This window comes from Apiotrichum porosum (genome assembly GCF_003942205.1).
Source record: "Apiotrichum porosum strain DSM 27194 chromosome Unknown scaffold_1, whole genome shotgun sequence".
In the NCBI taxonomy this organism is placed as follows: Eukaryota; Fungi; Basidiomycota; class Tremellomycetes; order Trichosporonales; family Trichosporonaceae; genus Apiotrichum; species Apiotrichum porosum.
Window position 1 is genome coordinate 2,372,465 of NW_021167108.1, and position 19,226 is coordinate 2,391,690.

Sequence of the window (19,226 nt, forward strand, 5' to 3'; positions counted from 1 at the left end):
CGAGCCTCGGAAAGCATTGAACTCTACTGCAAACGGGGTGATCAGTCCCACAGGACCGCGGGAGATGTACATCCTGCACACATCCTCTCCTATGTATTTGAGATAGGAACGGCGTGGAGGAAACGAGTACGTGCCAGGTATCGTGTCATGGTACTTTTTGGGAACAAGCTGTGGTTGCGCGACCCCTTGGCGGCCCCTTTCGTGTTGCAGCGGGAGAGTGATTTCAATGGAAGTTCACGGCTATCCATGGCTCGCATTCAATCCACCTACATACACGAGGTGCTAGTTATTTACTGGTCGCAGTGTGGCAGGACGCACGCCGCTTGTTAAAAGTCATACCAGTCTGTCGGCCAGTCGCATCTGGGCGACAACCCCGTGACATCCTCAATGGCCGCATTGGCAACGTTACCGAAACCTCTGGGGACGTTGATGTCGACCTGCCAGCGACCGTCCGGAAGCTGCCAACATTGCCAGTTGTCATCGATCACATGGGTCCTCCCGCGGAATGCCCTCATGAAACACCGGCCCCACTCCTCTTCACAGACGTCCCTAAATGTGAAGGAGACGCGCATAAGACCGTTCTCTTTCCAGTGCCCGTTGCACCACACGCTGCCGGCAAGGGCTGGGGCGACGAACAGGGCGAGAGCCACGACTGTCGTGAGAGGGAAAAGCGAGAATTTCATCGTGCGATTCTGTTGTAGTTGGGTGCAGCTGTGCTTGCTATGCTTGCTGTGCTTGAAGGCGGAGGAAGATGGAGGGTGAATCGAAAGGTGCGGTTGGAAGGCGATTGCAACTCGGTTCGATGGCTCGTGTCCCCAAGGCGGTCGGTTGACTTTTATACCTTGTAGGCTGCCAAACCAGAATCCGATGAAGATGTGAACCGCCTCAAAAAGTAGGAGCTCCAGTTTTCACGGAAGGGGTTGCAGCAACGCAGTCTTGGCGCCACGGTCGCGATGGCAACAGTTTTCATGTGTTCGACCCGGGCCGGGGTAGCTCAATGCCTTAAACCTCACTCCGTTGGATCCAGAATATGCCCACAGTGCATAGCACATTTCCATGCCTTCTTCCCCATTGGTCAAAACACTTGACATTCCACTTTGGCTGCTATGGCATTCCATTTGACTACAGTAGTACTTCGGGAACTACATAACATGGCCAGTCATTTTTTACTTGCCGTCCCAGCATTGTGGCCACGATCCCGAGACTGTGTATATGGCGTAAGCAGCCGCGGAACCCAGGAGCCGGGTGGTCGAGAAGTCGACCTGCCACCGCCCATCGTCGCGCTTCCAGCACTGCCAGTTGTGGATGATCAGACCGTTGCTGCGCAAGCCGTCGAGGAAACACTGGCCCCATCGTTCTTCACAGTAGCCGGTAAACGTGAAGGAGTGGCGCATGAGGGCGCCATCACCCCAGGAGCCGTTACACTTCCACTCGCCGGCGGCGACGGGGGTGACGAGCGAGGTGAGAGTGAGGACCCACGCAAGCGGGAGGATGAGTGAGAACTTCATTGTGCGAAGTTGTTGTAGTTTGAGGTAGATTTGCTTGGGGTCGGAGGAAGCGTGCTTCATTTTATACCTTGTGTAGGTGGGCTAACCGAGATCCTAGGAACCACCCTCACAAACCAATTATCTAGCTTTCACCGAAAGGGCCACAGTGACAAGTGCCGCGACGCGGATGCTTGTCGCTTTGTCGCTCTGACAACGAGAGCCTCATACTTACGTTGTTGTCCGCGCATCCGACGACCTCGATTTTGCTCAGTGCCGCTATCTCACTCCGTTGGATTCGAAGATCACTTCCTCGTTGCTGGGCCACGCCAAGTAACCACAGGAGTGCACAAAAACGAAGTGCACTGCCAAACTTCGCCGTTAAGGCGCCTGCACATACCGTAAGACATGGTAACGAGGCGAGGGACTTGGCTACTTTAGGACCCTTGGCATCCTTTTCAGGGCCACTATGGCGCCAGCCCGCACCAGAAACGAGCACAGCCTTGTATACAACGACACTGACATGCATTGGCTACTTTGGAGGCCAGTGTGGCAGATGTGTTTACACGCCGTCCCAGCACCCCTTCCACTGACCAGTGACGTCCTGAATGGCTTTCCCGGCCTCGGTGCCCATGCCCTTCAAGGTGGAGAAATCGACCTGCCAGTTGCCATCGCCGAGCGGCCAGCATTGCCAGTTGTGAATGATCAACGCTCTGGAGCGGAGCTTGTCGAGGAAACACCGGCCCCATAGGTCCTCACAGTAGCCGTTGAACTTGAATGACATGCGGCGGAGGCCACCGTCCTTCCAGCTGTGGTTGCACTCCCAGTCGGAGGCTTCAACCGGGGCCACAAACGATGTGAGGGCGAGGAGGGACGCCAGAGAGACGAGCGAAAACTTCATTGTGATTTGATGTAGGGTTAACCGGCTGTGTTTGAAGTTGGAGGAAGTCGGAAGACGATTGATTGAACTCGGTTCGATGGGGAGGGAGCCAGGTTGAGCCTCTTTTATACCTTGCAATCCCGCTGGCTGAGGAGACTGCTCAGACGTCCCCGAACCCTCCCTTCCTCTCCCACCACCTCACTTGACTCTGCCGCCTGTCCGAATTTAACGGCAAGCTCTGATCTCGTGATCATCTGCAGAGCGACAACAGCGGACAGCAGCCCTGCGTTTTTGTGAATGCTGGGATATGTATATGGGCCTGTGCCAATGTGCTGCCACGGGCCGCCACTTTGCTGCCCGTACCTGTAAAGCTTGCCGTCCATAGACTTGCCATCCATGGAAAGCCTTGTTACGGACCTGATCTCACTCCGCTGGAACTATATTATTTCATGCCAAGCAGTTGTCCTTGTGCACATCCGCAGCCGTCGAACATGATTCTTGAAGCGGTGCCTCCGTCCCTCCACAACCGATTGTGCAACATAGGAACAGACCCGACATGGCTACACACACCGTTGACAAGCGGCACTTATAGAGTGCGCGCCTCTTCACCCCGGGATAGGCACTTACAGTACTCCACAAAACGTTATAGACAATGTCCGCCAGGGGTTGCGTTTTACAATACAGTGCTGTACGCCAACAAAATCAGGCAGGCTGCAATGTGGCAGTAGTGTCCAACCCCCGGAGGCATCACTTCTCGCGCTTCGTCCACCGTATCGTACAGTCCGTTACCGACTCCTCCGTTGGAAACACCATATCTCACTTACTTCTGAGTTGTACCTCCAATACCTACACCACAATTGCGTTAACGTGAAAACCAAAGCACCCAGGTCAGCGGGTTGCCTTGTTCTCCTGGCCATCAGAGCCATCAGATGACCCCGTCTCCGTCTCCACCAACATCAGGACCCCAATATGTGCCCTGCATCTTTCGGGGCAATCACGATATCCTCAGCCACGCAATGTCTCTCATCTCAGTCCAGATTTCAGGACAAAACTAGGTAACCACGCAAGAGGTGCTTGGGGCCGCAAGAGGTGCTTGGGGTACTCGACAACGTTGCCAATCTTGACCTTGTCGTTGTCCTGACCGGCCACGCGCTACTCCCTGCTCCTTGACGCGGACATAACCTTCGGGGAGCTCGGCGGGGGAAAGAAGGCGACGTAGTGAACCCCCTCGTTGTCGACAACGGGCAGAGGATATACCGTAAGGGCGTCGAGTCGTTCATAGCGCGCACACGTGCAACCATCCATGGTTTGGAGTGGCCGTCGGTACAGATGTGATATTTCCTTCACATTTTGGGGCGATTGTTGACGTATCAGTGGATGAGGAGGAGCCAAGGCGCAGCGAAGATCGTTGTCGGCCTAGCAAACGACCACCTGACACGACCCGACTGCCTCACTGCCACTCTCCATGTGTTTGAGTTTGAGCCTCGACGTACGCACCCACAACCGCGGAGATTGAACCGTTCCTCCTACAGTGTCAAACGTGGGCAGGCTGTCCCCAAGGAAAACGTTGAGGGGAGCCACGAAGACGTCAGACTGCAACCCGGTGGGCAAGAGAGGACCGCCACGGGACTGCTATTGCTATCGCGTGAGACACTGGGCCAACTCGGCCCCCAGTCCTAGCCATGTTTAGCATGCGCCGTGTAAGTGAACACCCCCACTCAGAACGCCTTGGTCAGTGTACCCTTCCCGGGTCAGTATCCCCTTCCCTCCCCCATATCATTACGGCAGCGTGCATGTGCTCGTTATCGTTTCTGCGTGGTGAAAGGATAGAAAGATGAGGTAGTGGTATAATGGAGGTCGGCGGTGAAAGTCGGGGTTGGAGCGGGGGCGAAGGGCAGGAAGGAAGGAAGACGAGCAAGGCATTGTCAATGTCCAACCCCCACCTCACTCCGTCTTAGCGGCGCGGGTAATCTCCGCGGCGCCCTCTGCCGGGCCGTTCCAGAAGCCAATGCCGGCCAAGGCGTCCGGGTACGACTTCTTCTCCTTGTCGCCGACGAGCTCGGCGTTGTGGACCTGCGCAAGGCTGCGCTCGACGTCGGCAGCGGTCCTGTCACCGCCGGGGTAGTTGCTCGAGTCGACGGCAATCTGCTCGGGCGAACCCATCCAGAGGACGCGCTCGGCGACGGCGGTGACGACGTAGTTGAGGACAAAGTAGCCGTGCGACGCCACGAGGGCGGCAAAGGCCACGGGAGCGATGAGCGGGAGGACCTGCTTGAAAGTGGGGGGAGCGTCAAAGCTAGTCGCGAGGTAGCCGGCCAAGGTGCCGATGTAGTTGTCGGCAATGTCGTGGCGGGGGCGGAAGAGCTGGATGAGAGTGGCAGATGTCCAGGCACCGACCCATGCGATGATGCCCATGGTGTCGAGCCAAGTGCCGATAGTCTCGACGCGCTCCCCAACCGGGCGCTGAACGTGCTTGCAGATCTTGAGGGCGTCGGAGCGAAGCTCAAAGTAGTTGTTGATGAGGGCGAAAACGGGGGCAAGAGGCCACACGAGACCCCAGACAACGACGTAGCCAAACTGAGTCACCATCTCCGCATAGTCGACAAAGATGTTGTAAGCCGGGAGCTCGAGCTCGCGCCCAACCTTGTCAAGGAAGCGCTTCTCGGCGTCGCCCTCAGTGGTGGCGGGCTTTTCATCATCCTGCTTGAAAGCGCCCTTGATGGTGGTCTTGCCCGCACGCCAGTCATTGACAAAGCGGAGAATGTAAGGAAGGCCAACCTCGAGGAAGGTGTTGACGACCTGGTTGGTGACAGTGTAGGCAAACACCTGGTTCTTGAGACGGCCGACGTTGATGCGGCTGCGGAGGGCGCTAAGCTGTGGGGGGGCCGAGGCAGCTGCAGCAGCGACGGCGCTGGCAGAGGCAGCGGCCGACGAGGAGGAAGCAGCGGCAGCCGCGGCGTGGCCAGCAGCAGAGTGGTCGGCTCCCTGGAAGCCCGAGAGGAGGTCCTGGATACGGTGCATGACGTAGGGGCCGAAGGGAAGGTAAACGTAGGCGGACAGGAAGAGACCAAGGTAGGCGACGATGCTGTTCATGGCAAACGTCTTGGCAGTGAGCGACTTGCGCTGCGACTGGGTGGTGGCATGGTCCTCCCAAGTCACGAAGCGGCGCGAGAAGCCGTTGAAGAGGGCCACGACCTGGGGCACGACAATCGAGAAGAGCGCGGTGGGGACGTAGGGCACAAACGACTTGCCCGGGCCGTGCCAGAGGTGGCCGACGAATGCCTCAAGCATGAAGATGCCCATCAGGATGCAGCCGAGAATGACACCGCAGCCAATGATGAGAGGAATAGAGCCCACGACCTTGACCTCGCGGATGAGACCAGTGCGGTGGCTCTCTGCACCGACGCGGGACATGTTGTGGCCTTGGACGTACTGTGGGCGGAGCGTGTCGATGGCCATGGACTCGGTTCCACGGGTTCCCCAGTCGACGGCAAGCTTGCGCTCACGGATACGCCAAGTGGCGATGAAGGAGCAAGCATAGAGGGAGAGGAGGAGCGCAAAGGCAGGTGGGTAGCTGTCGACCGGGAGGTAGATCCAGACTGCCAAACCAATGATTGACATGGGAATGAGGGACATTGTGTAAGTCGTGAGGAAGTTGAAGTAGAGCCTGAGTGCGGGAGGCTGGTCGCGACCGAGCATGTCCTCGTCGTCCTGGCTGAGACCGCGGAGGAGGCCAATCTTCCAGTCACCACCAACGGTCCAGCGCTCGACCCAGGCATTGTCGCGGGCGTCATCGTGCAGCGCCACGATCGACTTGACACGCTTCCACTGTCCCTCGGCCGGGGTGATACCCAGGCCGTGCTGGATCGTGGGGGCCGTGAGGAGCTGGTACAGGAGACGGAGACGCGTCGCCGGGCTCGTCATGGGCTCGACAGTCGAGTGCAGGCCATGTGCCAAATCGACAATACTGTAGCAGATCAGCTACGCAGTTTCTCTCAAAGGCTGCGGGGCGGGGAGGCATGACGCGTTTTTTGTCCCTCCTTTCTTCTACTCACCGCTCACGCTCAACGAGCTCGGCGACCTTTGCGTCGCTGGCGCCGACAAACACCCAGACATCCTCGCAACCTTTACCACCACGACCGGGACGCGATGCGATGCGGAGACCACCTTCGTTCTCGAGGGCTGAGACGAGGCGCTGGTACCCCTGCAAGGCGTCCTGCTGCGCAGCGGCGCGGTCGCCCTTTGCAGAGATGTCAAACGGAATGACAAGGTCGACTTGGAACGGGTTGCATCCACCCATGCCTTGCACTGGTCCCGAGCCAACAGAAGCGTGGTCTGGGAGAGACACGTCGTTGTCCGATGGGACTTGCGGAAGAGGGCGGGTTGGAGGACCAGTCGGCGAGCGGAAGGGAGGGCCTGGTCGGGTTGGCGAGCTCGGGGTGGTGGGTGTGACGGCCGAGCGCGACGAAGGGGGGCTCGCCTGTGTGGCTGAGGATGGCTGGGATGCCATGGTGAAGGAGAATGTGAGGCTGTTGAAGGATGGGGAGAGAGAAAGAAGACGGGGATGAAACGGGCGGGTGGGAAGAAGAGAGAATGGGAGGAAGCGAGGAGTGACGATCGCAGTTTCAGTTGCACGGCAATGACGTCGCTGGGCCCGTTTGGGCGGCACATTTGGCTGCGATCGGCAGGTGCGACCCAAAAAACCTAATTATAAGGCAATGATGTAATTGGGCCCTCTCAGTATAGCACCCGTCTACTGTTTCCACTTGTGCGCGTTCGACTCGCCCGGCAGGCGGCGCAAAAAGACCTGTCATTTACACACAATACCCGTGTAGCGGGGTGTTCAGCGCGCAGAACATCGGTTTGTGCCACTCATGAACTGCCAAGTAGCTGCAAACTGTCGAGTCCACGGGAGGCCATAGACCATAGACCATAGGGAACGGACGTGGGGCTCATATTTCCACCAGTCGCGAAATGCGCGCATTTGAGCGGGGGGAAAATCGCCACCGAGGGAGAGACTGCTTCACTGTGGGCACAACCCATCACTCGGTACTGCTTGCTACACGGCAGTGCCGTCCCAGTCATCCCTACACATGCTCTGCCCCACCCCAGTGTGTTCAGCAATAACATGTCATGAATTGTGTTTGTGTATGCGCGCGCGCGTCAAGGACGGCCTATGATCCACCCTTCCCCCCTCTTGTCTGCCTTCCTTCTGCCTTCTCTCATACCTGGCCTTACTTGGCCTCCCAGCTCACACCGCAGCCGCACGCGCCGCCGTCCTTAGCCTGAGGGTTGTCCTGCAGACGGAACGACGAGCCGATCAGCTCGGTGGCGTAGTGCAGCGTCGCGCCTGGATGTCAGCTACGCACGCTCCACACGACGAAGAGAAGCTCACCCTTGAGGAGGCCGAGGGACATGAGGTCCACAATCACGGGGATGGAAGCGACACTCTCGGTTGAGAAGACGCTGGTTGGTCAGCTACAGTAATGTGGCAGAATCAGACCACAGAGGTGCAAGGGCATGTGCGTCGAGACACCTCTTCCGTCTGCGTGCTCCCGATTCTCTCCTCTCCTCTCCCCCCACTCACTAGTCGTCCACACCCCGCTCCTCGGTCAGGTCCATGGTGTACTGGTATCCGTGGCAACCACCGCTGTCCACACCAACACGGAGGGCCAGGGGGCTTTCTGGTGGCTCGCGCGAAGCCAGAAGCGCGAGCTGTCGGATCGCCTCGGGCGTGATGACGAGCTTGGCGTCGTTGGGGGCGACGAGGGCCACGTCGTCGTCAAAGAATCCCTCGTCCTTGATCTTCTGCAGGTCTGGAGGGGTCACGAGGATCTTGGGCGACGACGGAATGGGAGGCAGGTTTGGTGTCGAGCCCGAGGACATGGCGGCGGCCGACGACGCCGCACGTGAAAACGAGGTGGACGGGGAGAGGTGCCATGAGGGAAGCTGGCGGGCGGCGGTACGTGGGATGACAGCGCCGCGGGCGACGGGATTGGCAGCGGCGCGTGCTGCGCGCACGAGTGGGGATAACCTAGACATGTCTGTGGATGTTGATGCAGAGATACAGAGTGCGTCGGGTGAGATCGACCTTGGTCAGCGGTCTCAGAGTGGAGGACGAGTTAGTACCGCCGGAGAAACAATGATGTGGATTTGAAATCAACAGAGAGTGGCAATGATATTCTGTAGATCTGCAGATTTCTGCCATGTCCAAGTGCTCTTGCATGTGGGCATGGTGGCTCACTGGCCACTGGCCGCTGGATCGCGCGAAAGTGACATGCTTTGTAGATGCGGTCCTCTCATCTCTACTCGTTCATTCACTGTAGTGACGAGTTGGGACGCTTGGGCATTTGGCTGTGTGTGTGGCAAACACGGACGTGGCTGCCAAGAGAATGCCGTTATTGGGCGCTGCTGCTGGAAGCAAGAGCAGCCCCCAATACACCCCGAGTCGTGTGCATAAACTAACGCCAACTGTGCACCACTGGCCACTGCAGATGCAAAGGGGGTGTGTGAGGTGAACGGCGTGGTACATACGTCAAGGGTGGGGTGGACACACTGTTTCGGTGTGTGACGCTGGGTGGGGCGGCCAGGGCGGGCCCAGTGGTGGTGGACATGATGACGCGTGCTGGGCCTGCCAGGTGGCCAGAGCTGGAATCGAAGTGACTGTGTGTCGCTGGGGGGTGCCAGCAACACACACATTTTGTACAGACTTCTCACTCCTCCAACCACCCGCATCCTCCCTCCATCATACACATACCCACACCTTCAACACACCCCCAGCGCATCCCGCCCGCTTCTCCACAAGCACATCCACGGTCTACTCACCCTCCGGCGGCCGTCGTCTCCCCCGTGACCAAACACCTCCATTCCACCAAGCGCCCGTCCTTTGGTCGTCTCCACAATGTCGTCTGAAAGTACACTCGCGCGTACCCACCCGGACCACCCGACGCTCACCCAGCTCGACACATCACCCAACTGTGAGTCTCCATCTATTGAATAGCGCAAACGAAAACGGTCCTGCGCTTCTGCGACGTTGTGCTTGCGCGCTTCAGCCCTGGGACACTTTCCGAGCGATCTTGATTCTTTTGTGCCCGCCAAGAAGCAGTCGCAGGCTTTATATTGCGAGCCCCCGTGTCCCCTCCCAAGCCAACCCTCCCCCATGTCGGTGCCAGTGCTCACCTTCACCAGCAGCTACGGCGTCGTCCCCTGTTCTTTCGTGAGTGTGTTGAGTGTATGCCGACGCAGGACCCGATGAGACGCGTTCAGGACGTCATGCGGCGCAGGGCACTGCGGTAAGGGTGGTGCCGTCCAACGCTCCCCCCGTTATCGAAGCTAGCGGTGCTGCTGTGTTCCGCGCCCACGTAGACCGCAACTCTCTCGACTTGGCTTCCAAGCACTCCCTCTCCCCCATTTCCACCGAGCCTGCACTGTGCCCCGCCGTTAAGAGCGTTTGTTTCGTGTGTCGTGCATTCGTGCATGGGCCCCGCGCATCAACCCCCCCTTCTCTCCCTGCATCTCCCTGCCTGACGCAGATTCCTGAATCAATCGTGCTGTCGTGACCGCGTGGTCGGCTCACACCACAACACCACAACCGTAGGCCGCCGGCGGCTGACAAGACACACAGTACAATCTCCAGTCCACCCCCTGTCGTCACTACACCGTCATCCATCTCGCCGCCCAACTCTCCCCCCGCCGCCGAGCCCCTGTCTTTTGCCATGAAGCGACCAGGCCAGCTCAGTGACTCGCCCAACGCAAGGAGCAAGAGCGTATCCGTGGCCGATGGACATGAAACCTTTGGCGTGAGTCGCAGACCGGTTGCTGGTACATGGTGTGTGGCCCAAGCTTACAAACCAGGTTCTGAACCGGCACCCGGCTCCCAAGCCCATCGCCACTGAGCAGACCCTCAACACGTCGTTCCGCGTCGGTGTGAGCGAGGACAGGAATAAGCGCTGCCGGCGGGTGATGGAGGACTCGCACGCCTTCATCTACGACTATGGTGGCGTGCGCGGCCAAGGCTACTTTGCCGTCTTTGAGTGAGTGGACTGCTGTAATAGTCGTCGGTTTCGCCAGCCGTGCTAACACTTGTCCCAGCGGTCACGCCGGCAAGCACGCGGCTGAATGGTGCGGCCAGAACTTTCACGAGTACCTCCTGGACGGCGTTGTCGAGCACCCGGACGAGTCTATGCCCGACGTCATGAACGAGGTGTACCTTGCCGTCGACAGGCGCCTGTCCCATGTGGCGTACAAGCACAAGACACACTCTGGATGCACGGCAGTCACTGCGTTCCTGCGCGTCGAGCACAACGTGGACGGCGGCGCATGCGGCTTCACCAACCCGGGGCTGTCGAGCCGCGGCCTCCTGGAGGGCCGTGGCGACGACGAGCTCGAGGCCATGACCAGCCACTATGGCTCGTCCCGCCGCTCGTCAATGGGCGCTGGCTCTGGCGGCGTGGTTGGTGGCGCAGCGACACCAACGGCCGAGGGTCTGAGGCGCAAGCTGTCTGGCCGGCGGATCCGCGACTTTGTGCGTGGCCTGACGGGCAGTGGACGAGAGCACGAGGAGGCGATCGAGGACGACGCAACGTCGAGCGACAGCGGGCGCATCGAGACCATTGAGCCAAAGAGTGAACACGGAATCCGCCGCATGCTGTACACTGCCAACGTCGGTGACGCGCGCGCAGTGATTTCGCGTGGTGGCAAGGCCGTCCGCCTCACGTACGACCACAAGGGCAGTGACGCACAAGAGGCCAAGCGTATCACCGACGCCGGCGGCTTTGTCATGAACAACCGCGTCAACGGCGTGCTCGCCGTCACGCGCTCGCTGGGCGATGCGTCCATGAAGGAGTTTGTCGTCGGCGCGCCATACACCACCGAGACGACGCTGGACGACGACGACGAGTTTTTGATCATTGCGTGCGACGGCGTGAGTAGCATATGGGCGACACCCTGCGGGTAACAGAACTGACAAATCGACAGCTCTGGGACGTGTGCGAAGACCAAGAGGCCGTCGACCTCATCCGTAACTTCCAGGACCCGCAAGAGGCCTCGAAGCGCCTCCTCGACCACGCGCTTAGCAACTATTCGACCGACAACCTCAGCATCATGGTCGTGCGCTTCTACACTGGAAAGTAATCCCTGCTATTTTTTGTTTTTGTTGGTGACCCTGCTGCCGCCGCTGTTTCTGCCTAAAACGTTAGAGAGCTAGGCCTACCCCCCATGTAGAGACGTGTATAGTATGGTCCGCGGAGCACTCTTCTGACATTGACATTGGGGGATCTCACTCGTTCCACTTGTCTTTACCTGTTGCCCTTGACGCACGAGTCGATAAAGTCCATCGCGGGCTCGACATTCTCCTTCCACCCGGCATCGTCAGGTGTCTGCGAGTCCCGTCAGCAGCCCCTCCCGCCGTGCTTCCACACTCACCTCAAAGGCAAAGTCGTACACATGGCCCGCACCCTCCTCCCAATGCTCCCCAGTAGCCACTCCCATCTCCTTGAGCTTGTCAGCCATGCGGCGGCTCTGGTCCGCGGGGATAATGTTGTCGCTTGTCCCGTGCATAAACCAAGTGGGCGGGAACGTGTCCTTGTAATGCAACACGTGGTGCGGCGACAGGTTCTCCATATGCAGCCTGTATCCTGCCTCGTCGTCCTTGTACTGGTCGCGCCGGCAGATGATATCGATCAAGTTGCGGTGCTTGGCGACGTACGTGTACAGGTCGACGCGGCGGAGGTGGTCGCGCGTGGGTGTGAAATCGGGCAGGCCGAGGTTATGCCGCGCCTCGTCGAGCGAGACGTGCGGCGGCATCTCCTCGGCCCACGGGTTCTGTACTTGGGCCAGGTGCGGGTGGGCCAGCCCGTCGGCCACGTACTGCGCGAGCTCGTCCTCGCTCGCGACGAGGTATGGCCAGTCGGCGGCGTCGCGCCCGGCCTCTTCGGAGCGGTAGTTGGCCACGTCTACGAGGCCGTACACGTTCAGAAAGGCCTTGGGCGGCGGCTGGACAATGTGCGCCGCCATTCCCGCCAGCGTCGCGCCCGACGACGCGCCGCCGACGGCCCAGCCGTCCGGGTCCGCGCCGACGAGGGACGGGAGGTTGGCGCGACACCAGTGCGCGGCCGCGACCGTGTCCCCGACCATGTCGGCCAGGCTCGCGTGCGGCTGCAGGCGGTATCCGACAGACGCGACCGCATACCCCCTGTCGCTGAACGCGCGCGACACCCACGCCGTCGGTGTCGTCCATTTACCGCAGGTGTAGCCTCCTGCCAACCCCGAGAGCATACCTGTCAGCCAATGCGTTGCGTCAGGTGCGCGCGCTGTTTGCGGCGCTTGCCCCGCTCACCGCCGTGTACCCATAGCAGCCACGGGACCCTGCCGCTCGGCGTCAAGTCGGCCGCAAGTGCACTCTTGCCTCGTGCCGGTGGCCATACGCGCAGAGGCAGGTTGACGCCGTGGGCTGTGGTGAAGATGTGGTCGGTGAAGCCCGGCGGACAGCGGGGGAGCGAGCGGGGCATCGCGCCGTCGTGTGGTTCGCTGAGAACGATGGCGGCTGGGTGGTGGTGGCGTGCGGTGCACAAAGGTGGAGAAGAAGTGAAGCGGTGCAACGTGGGGTCGAGGTTTAGCGCGACAGAGATGGCGATGGCGACAAGAGCAAGTGGACAGTGGTCAAGAGGTCATGAGGTCATTGTAGCCGGTGGCTTGAATGCCGGGTAACTTCGGCTACTAACCTCGCCTCTTCAGCACCATGTCCATCAAGGTCGTCGTTTCTTGGCAGAAGGCGACGGCTTTCTAGAGCGGGTTACAGACACAGCGATGTCAGAGGGCTTGGTAGCAATGGAGAGAGATCAACATAGGTGTAGATGCAATATATCATTTGAACGTCTATTATCGATGGCTTGTACGGACTCGTCTAGTCCTTAGAGAACCACCCAGCCTTGAGCGTGGCGAGAAACCGGGCAAATGCCTCTGCCAGCTCGGCAGGACGCTCTTGCACAACCTGGGCAAGCAGTTAGCACCGTGTCACTCACATCCTACCGCTTTTGGCCCGGGTCCATACTCACCAAGTGACTCGCCTCCATGATCCGTTCATTTCTCGCGCCGGGCGTGCGGAACACCATCTCATTGACCGTCTTCTCACCCGCAGTCCACATGTCCGCCTCGCCAGCCTGCACAAACCCGACCGGCATGTCCAGCTCGGCCAACTTGTCCCAGCCGCGCGGCAGGGCGTTGGGGTCCGAGAACGTCGCTGCCTCGGCCCACGTCGGCGTCGCGAGCGTGACGGCTCCCTCGGGCTCGGAGGGGTCGACGGGCACGAGCGAGTGCGAGACCCACAGGTCGAACACGGCGGGGTTCCACCGGCCAAACATCGGGTTGGACCTGTTGGCTGCCGCGGCCGCGGCGCGCGAGGGCCAGGTGTCGCGTCGTCGCAGGGCAGCATTGGTCAGCGGCCAGCCGAGCTGGAGGGTGTTGGTGTTGACAAAGATACACATTGGCTCGACGAGGAAGATGCCCGCAAACAAGTCTGGGCGAGCGTGCGCGGCCTGGACAACGCCGTTACCGCCATAGCTGTGTCCGACGCCGATGACTGGTGTTGGGCGAGTGGTGCGCGAGGGAGCCCACGACAGTCCCCACGGTGTCTCTGGAACCTGAGCCTCCTTCTCGGCCTGCTCAGCCTCCAGGACAGCGGGGAGGACGTGTTCCACGAAATTGATCACTTCCCGACCCGTGTCCGTCCACGAGTGCACGGCACCCAGGCGGCCAGCGTTGAGGTCGAGCGACGAGTGGTGGTGCGGGTCGTCGAGGAACCAGATATCGTCAATGACCACGGGCTTTGCGTCCTCGAGAGGTGTCCCGGTGCCGAACTGGACCCGCGCGGGCCCACAGGCCATGAGGTCGTGGAGCATTGGCTGCCAGTGCTGAACATGTCAGCTGACGAACCCGTCTCCAGCTTGGCCACTTTGCAAACTCACGTCCGCTGCCATACCACAGGCATTCCTCATCACGAGCGTCACCCCACCCTGCTCAGCACCAGCAGGTTTGTCCCGCTTCCACCGCTCAACAGCGACCCACAGCCCGGGCTCGCCGGAAGCCTGTGCCTCGTCGAGCGTCCAGTACTCGGCCCCATGCCTGAGCCGCACACACGCCTCCGCCTCGCCGTTCAACCGCGCCTTGCGCTGGTCTTTACTCTCGCCCACGACGGACGCCTCGGGGTGCTTCCGGAACGGGTGGCTGGAGCGCGACAAGTTCCCTGTCGCCCCGCGCAGTGTGCGGGGGTACGCGGCCGGCGACGCGTGGAGGGTGCGCGTGTAGCCTGGCGGCGGTGGTGGGAGGGGCAGCGAGTGCGGTGGACGAGGGGGAGCTTGGTTGTCCGGGTGGGGCAGGAGCGGGAGGACAGGTCGTGCCGGGACCATGGGTGCGTGCGGCGCGCGCGACGGTTTCTTCCATACTGGATAGTGGGCTGCGCGCTCGACGCTCCTGAGGGTGATTGAGCGTCGCATTGGGTGATGAAGGGAGTGAGTGAGTGGTGATGGAGGATGGTGGAGGATGGTGACAAACGAGCGCCGTCCGACTTCAAGAGGCCGAGGTTTGCGGGTATCTCCAGCCTCCAGCCGTGTCCGGCACGGAGTCTACCCGGGTTGTGGGGGGTACTTAAATCCAGTCGTCCTTTACTGCTGCTCCAAGTGCCGGCCCGATGACAACTGCTCCACATCGGCCGCGGATTGGAACGGGTGCTTGGCCCACACCACGTACGTCTGCATTCACCTCATGGGGTGGATACGCGGAGCTGGCGACGGAGTTGCAGTGGTAGTTCCAAAGCCGCGCGGCGGTTCAACCCGCTCTCAGCTGCGTGTAGTACCACAGGCGGATCGCATGAGCAACAAAAGACGCATAATGCTTGTGTTCCCTCGTAATACAATCAGGCAAATGCGCACCGCTACAGAATGTGACGCTGGGAACAGGGTATATGACGCCAAGCTAATAGAAAACACGGCTGCACCTGTGCTGCTGGGGGTCACCCTTGTCGGGGTACGAGGTCGCCTCATCCCGCGACAAGGGGTCCCCGGTCGGGGGAGGAAACTCTTCCATGGTAATTGAGCCGCTCTCGAACGCTGCTACCGTTTAGTGGATGAAAGAAGAGTTTGATTACTGATGGACTGACCTTGAACAAGTTCTGCGAGCCATGAGTCTGGGATAGGGTGAGTCTCGCCGTCGGCCTTTGTGACGGATACGCAGTCGAAGGGCTTGGGCTGGGTGGTCAGCTGTGAAAAAGAATGCGTTAACTGACGTTGATGGTGGGGGTTGGGGGGCGGCTAATCGCAGCGGGCAGAACCATGCCTCCTTCTTGACAATTAGGCTCGTCGGCGGCGAGGGGAAGCGGTTGACGGATCGGCGAGGCCTCACGAACCCACTGGCCCGTGACATTGCCACCAAAGAGCAGAGCCTCGAAGACGAAGTCATTCTCGTCGTGGTGCGGCTCAACGTACTCGAGGTTGGTGGTGATAGGCGGAGTGTTGTCCAGGATAGTTTTAGGCGGAACGAGCGGGGCGACGGCATGACGGCGCAGATGCAGGAGCAGGTGGGCGACAGCGATACCGGTGAACACAAGATGGCGAGCATAGTGGTGGGGGCTCAAGGCCCGGTTCTGCGTGGCTGCAGACAGGCGCTCAACCAGCTGCTGGTCAGCGTATAACTCGGGAGCCCCCGACTCACCCATGGATCAATGAAGATCGAGTTGTCGAGGAGCTGCTTGTGCTCTGAAGGTGTGTCACGGACCTGGCAGACATCGTAGCCGTACTGGGACCTGTCGAGCGAGCGTGTGACCCAGATATACATGGGCTCCGTTGACAAGACCTGGCCCATGGCGCGGATCACTTCGCCATCCGTCCGTCCTGCCAACACGTGTGAACCGGCCAGGCGGCCGGTGCTACAGTCAAGGATGGCGAGCGCGAAGCGGAACGCGACGTGGACGGCCGCTTTGTCTGCCTCGTTCGGACCCTCCCAGCGACGCAGCTTGCGACGGCAAAAGTCGTACTCGCCACCTAGAACCATGGGGTCGCGGGCATCACTCATGGCGCCAAGGGGGGGGGGAAGTCGGGGACGAATGGTTGAATGACGGATGTTGAGAGGGCAACAGGCTGCTGATGGACGCTTGCGGGTTGTTGTGAACTGGGTGGCGACTGTGAGATGACGTCAGCTGAGACCCGCCTAACTTTTTTTATTGTGGAATCCGGAGGTACGTTAGCAAACGTTTGACGAGCGGGCCTGCATTGGCACAACCGTTGGCCGGGGATCATAAGTACGACAGGCCGCCATATGAGATGCGAAGAACGCGTACTTGTCTCCCTGGCGGAAGAGCTCTCAACTTGGGAAGTGGTGTTGAAAAAGGGTAGGTCCACCGTAACTGTGTGTCACTGGCCACTCAAGCACTGTCGACCCGGGCGCCTACATTGTGCCTGTGCGGTCCTCATTTCAATTTCGGGTATACATAGCAACGGGGTTCTGGAAATATGTATGTACAACCATTGCCTGAGGGGTCGATGGACAGGAGATATAGGATATGGGATTCGGTCGTCACAGGGAGGTATATGCTTTCAAAGGTTGAACATAATCAACTTGGCTTGCCCTCGTCTCCGGCGACGTTCTGCGGCGCCGTCGATGCCGATGCCACCTGGTTGTCGGTGGGCAAAGTGCCAGTCGTGGGCGCACCAGCGGTAGGCTCCGCAATTGTGTGGAGCGTAGAGTCGGCGATGGGGACCTGAGGTGCGGCGGCAACGGTAGGTGACGACCCGCTTGTGGGCGAGACGGCCTTGGCCTTACCCTTACCCTTGGACGACTGCTGCGACGAGGCTGTCGAAGAGCGCGCACGGGCTGCGGCGGGAGGGACAGAGGGGCCGCTCACGGGCGAGCGGGACACAATACCCGCGTCCTCGGCAGCGCGGCTGATGGCGGCGGCCTGGAGGGCGAGACCTTCGTTGTCCTTGGTCACAACATCGTAGTGGCCCGGTCTGGGAATGTCAGCTTGGCACAAAGAGCTGAACCTCCAAATCTGAGACGTACCGGAACAGCAGCGTCAACGGCCTGTTCTCCTCAGTGGCACCCTCAAATGGCACCCAGTTGATCACGTCGTCACCAGCCTCGGAACGGTCGAGGTAAGCGACACGGAGGGGGACGTGGAGCGCGGCAGACAGAGCAGTGATCTGCGGCTGGTCCGCCTCCTTGCCGCAAGGGTCGACTTCGCGAGCACAGAACTCCTCGGGCTCAATGGGCTCGAATGTAGTGGGCGACAAGAGGAAGTTTGCAAAATCGTCGCGGTGGTTGCGGATGTACGCGCTAGTCATGAGACGCAGGGCCTGTAATGTCAGTGCCGTCGGGTTGCATTCGTAGGTCCAAAACCCCACTCACCACAACAATAGAGTTGCTCTTTTCGGTATCCTGCAGTGCCTGTGTTATTGAGAATGCAGTGGGCTCAGCGCCTGCTGGAGGGTCGATGAACGCGGCGATGCGTTCGAGGAGGGGGGCCAAGAACTCGTCGATCTGGTCGTCAGCGTCTCGGTCAAGAAGCGGCTCGCGATTGATTACTTGAGCCACCCGCCACACGACTCACCAATTCATTCTGGAACCCCGCGAAGCCCATCATAATCCTCGTACCGTCCACGTCATGGTATGCCTTGGCAGCAGCAGCACTTTGATCGGGCGCGTAGAGGATGCGCAAGAGGTACGCGATCGTGAAGGCTGTATCTGTCAGCCGCCGATTTTGCTCTTCCCAGCAGACTCACAGCGGTAGAAGCAGTCGCCATCAGGACGAGCGCGCCACACCTGGTCCCATCCATTGGCCTCGAGCCACTGGATTTTGCGGAGGACCTGTGGCTCGCCGGCGAGAAACTCCTGCCGGATCGTGTTCAGGTGGAACGGGCCAGAAAGTGGAGACTGTGTGATAGGTCAGCCTCTACACTCTCGGTGGGGCCTGTACGATCTCCGCCAAGCGACGCAGGTACACGCGTGCACATGCCGAAGCTACTGCCACGGCCGCCAAGCCACACACAGCCTTTCGGCCGCAAGGAGCCGCAGTCGTGAACGGTCTTCGGAGGCGATACAAGAAGCACGGGTCACCATCGCCATCAATGACGCGGCCTCGCTTGTATGCAAGGCGATGCGACGCGCCGTGTGGTATGCAACGTTCGCACACGTCGCATGCAGCTCCGCCGCACGCCGCGCAGAACATCGGGCCCAGGAAGGTACATGTGTTGTGTCTGGCGAGGTCCCGGGAACGGCCTTCCCCTTGCCAGATGGACATGACTGCTTGGAACAGCCAATATGGATGATGACGAGAGAACGGTACACGTTCCCGAAGGATCAGCATAGCCGATGCCAGCTGGCGGAAAGTGGCCCGGACTCTCCGCTCCATGGGCATTGAACGGCCATACCTCGAGTCTCGCTCTGTTCCACCGATACTGCAGCTCCACGAGACCAAAGCTCACTCACCTGCGTAAGAACCCCAGCTTCCAGACCCTCGGACAGGCGCACGATTTCGGCGTCGGTAAGCGTCCTCATGTCGGTGTGCTGGTCGATTGCGCGGGTGGGCACCTTGTTGTTACCCATGCGTGCGGCCTCGAACGCCGACTTTGCAAACTCGGACTGGGGCTTGCCGTTGGGACCAAGGCCACTGTTGTTGTCGGTGTTGCCACCACCCGAGCCGGTGCGGGCGCTGCGAGGTGTCGACCTGCCAGAGGAGGCCACGGCCTGGTTGGAGGGCGAGGGGGTGCTACTGCCCGAACCGCTGCGGGGCGTGGTTGCACTGTCGCCAGCCTTGGCCTTGTCCTTGTTCTTGAAGCCTAGGCGGCCGAAGAGCTTGTCCATTGTTGTAAAAG

At 60.1% G+C, this 19,226-nt stretch overlaps 10 protein-coding genes across 10 annotated transcripts; 1 reads left to right on the plus strand and 9 right to left on the minus strand.

The window, feature by feature from the left end:
* Positions 1–326: 326 nt before the first annotated feature.
* Positions 327–683, minus strand: EHS24_000859 (uncharacterized protein; the record flags this gene model as incomplete). The annotated part of the gene is made up of 1 exon (XM_028616673.1): positions 327–683. The coding sequence occupies one exon, from the start codon at positions 681–683 to the stop codon at positions 327–329; it is 357 nt and encodes a 118-aa protein (XP_028480530.1).
* A 483-nt stretch (positions 684–1,166) lies between these two features.
* EHS24_000860 (uncharacterized protein) lies at positions 1,167–1,568 on the minus strand (the record flags this gene model as incomplete). Its single annotated transcript, XM_028616674.1, has 1 exon — positions 1,167–1,568. The coding sequence occupies one exon, from the start codon at positions 1,566–1,568 to the stop codon at positions 1,167–1,169; it is 402 nt and encodes a 133-aa protein (XP_028480531.1).
* Positions 1,569–2,046: 478 nt separating this feature from the next.
* EHS24_000861 (uncharacterized protein) lies at positions 2,047–2,385 on the minus strand (the record flags this gene model as incomplete). Its single annotated transcript, XM_028616675.1, has 1 exon — positions 2,047–2,385. One exon carries the CDS (start codon positions 2,383–2,385, stop codon positions 2,047–2,049), a length of 339 nt encoding a protein of 112 aa, XP_028480532.1.
* A 1,923-nt stretch (positions 2,386–4,308) lies between these two features.
* On the minus strand, positions 4,309–6,874 carry EHS24_000862 (uncharacterized protein; the record flags this gene model as incomplete). Its single annotated transcript, XM_028616676.1, has 2 exons — positions 4,309–6,331; positions 6,420–6,874. 2 exons carry the CDS (start codon positions 6,872–6,874, stop codon positions 4,309–4,311), a joined length of 2,478 nt encoding a protein of 825 aa, XP_028480533.1.
* Positions 6,875–7,598: 724 nt separating this feature from the next.
* On the minus strand, positions 7,599–8,406 carry ISA2 ([4Fe-4S] proteins maturation; the record flags this gene model as incomplete). Its single annotated transcript, XM_028616677.1, has 3 exons — positions 7,599–7,661; positions 7,734–7,830; positions 7,952–8,406. The coding sequence occupies 3 exons, from the start codon at positions 8,404–8,406 to the stop codon at positions 7,599–7,601; spliced, it is 615 nt and encodes a 204-aa protein (XP_028480534.1).
* A 1,117-nt stretch (positions 8,407–9,523) lies between these two features.
* PTC1 (Protein phosphatase 2C 1) lies at positions 9,524–11,496 on the plus strand (the record flags this gene model as incomplete). Its single annotated transcript, XM_028616678.1, has 6 exons — positions 9,524–9,580; positions 9,648–9,919; positions 9,989–10,163; positions 10,219–10,397; positions 10,456–11,287; positions 11,341–11,496. The coding sequence occupies 6 exons, from the start codon at positions 9,524–9,526 to the stop codon at positions 11,494–11,496; spliced, it is 1,671 nt and encodes a 556-aa protein (XP_028480535.1).
* Positions 11,497–11,660: 164 nt separating this feature from the next.
* On the minus strand, positions 11,661–12,872 carry EHS24_000865 (uncharacterized protein; the record flags this gene model as incomplete). The annotated part of the gene is made up of 3 exons (XM_028616679.1): positions 11,661–11,741; positions 11,788–12,641; positions 12,701–12,872. 3 exons carry the CDS (start codon positions 12,870–12,872, stop codon positions 11,661–11,663), a joined length of 1,107 nt encoding a protein of 368 aa, XP_028480536.1.
* Positions 12,873–13,267: 395 nt separating this feature from the next.
* On the minus strand, positions 13,268–14,768 carry EHS24_000866 (uncharacterized protein; the record flags this gene model as incomplete). The annotated part of the gene is made up of 3 exons (XM_028616680.1): positions 13,268–13,354; positions 13,419–14,273; positions 14,328–14,768. 3 exons carry the CDS (start codon positions 14,766–14,768, stop codon positions 13,268–13,270), a joined length of 1,383 nt encoding a protein of 460 aa, XP_028480537.1.
* Positions 14,769–15,333: 565 nt separating this feature from the next.
* On the minus strand, positions 15,334–16,428 carry EHS24_000867 (uncharacterized protein; the record flags this gene model as incomplete). The annotated part of the gene is made up of 4 exons (XM_028616681.1): positions 15,334–15,470; positions 15,518–15,605; positions 15,644–16,030; positions 16,069–16,428. 4 exons carry the CDS (start codon positions 16,426–16,428, stop codon positions 15,334–15,336), a joined length of 972 nt encoding a protein of 323 aa, XP_028480538.1.
* A 538-nt stretch (positions 16,429–16,966) lies between these two features.
* On the minus strand, positions 16,967–19,215 carry EHS24_000868 (uncharacterized protein; the record flags this gene model as incomplete). The annotated part of the gene is made up of 6 exons (XM_028616682.1): positions 16,967–17,363; positions 17,416–17,708; positions 17,761–17,892; positions 17,963–18,090; positions 18,135–18,285; positions 18,841–19,215. The coding sequence occupies 6 exons, from the start codon at positions 19,213–19,215 to the stop codon at positions 16,967–16,969; spliced, it is 1,476 nt and encodes a 491-aa protein (XP_028480539.1).
* Between the last annotated feature and the right edge of the window lie 11 nt (positions 19,216–19,226).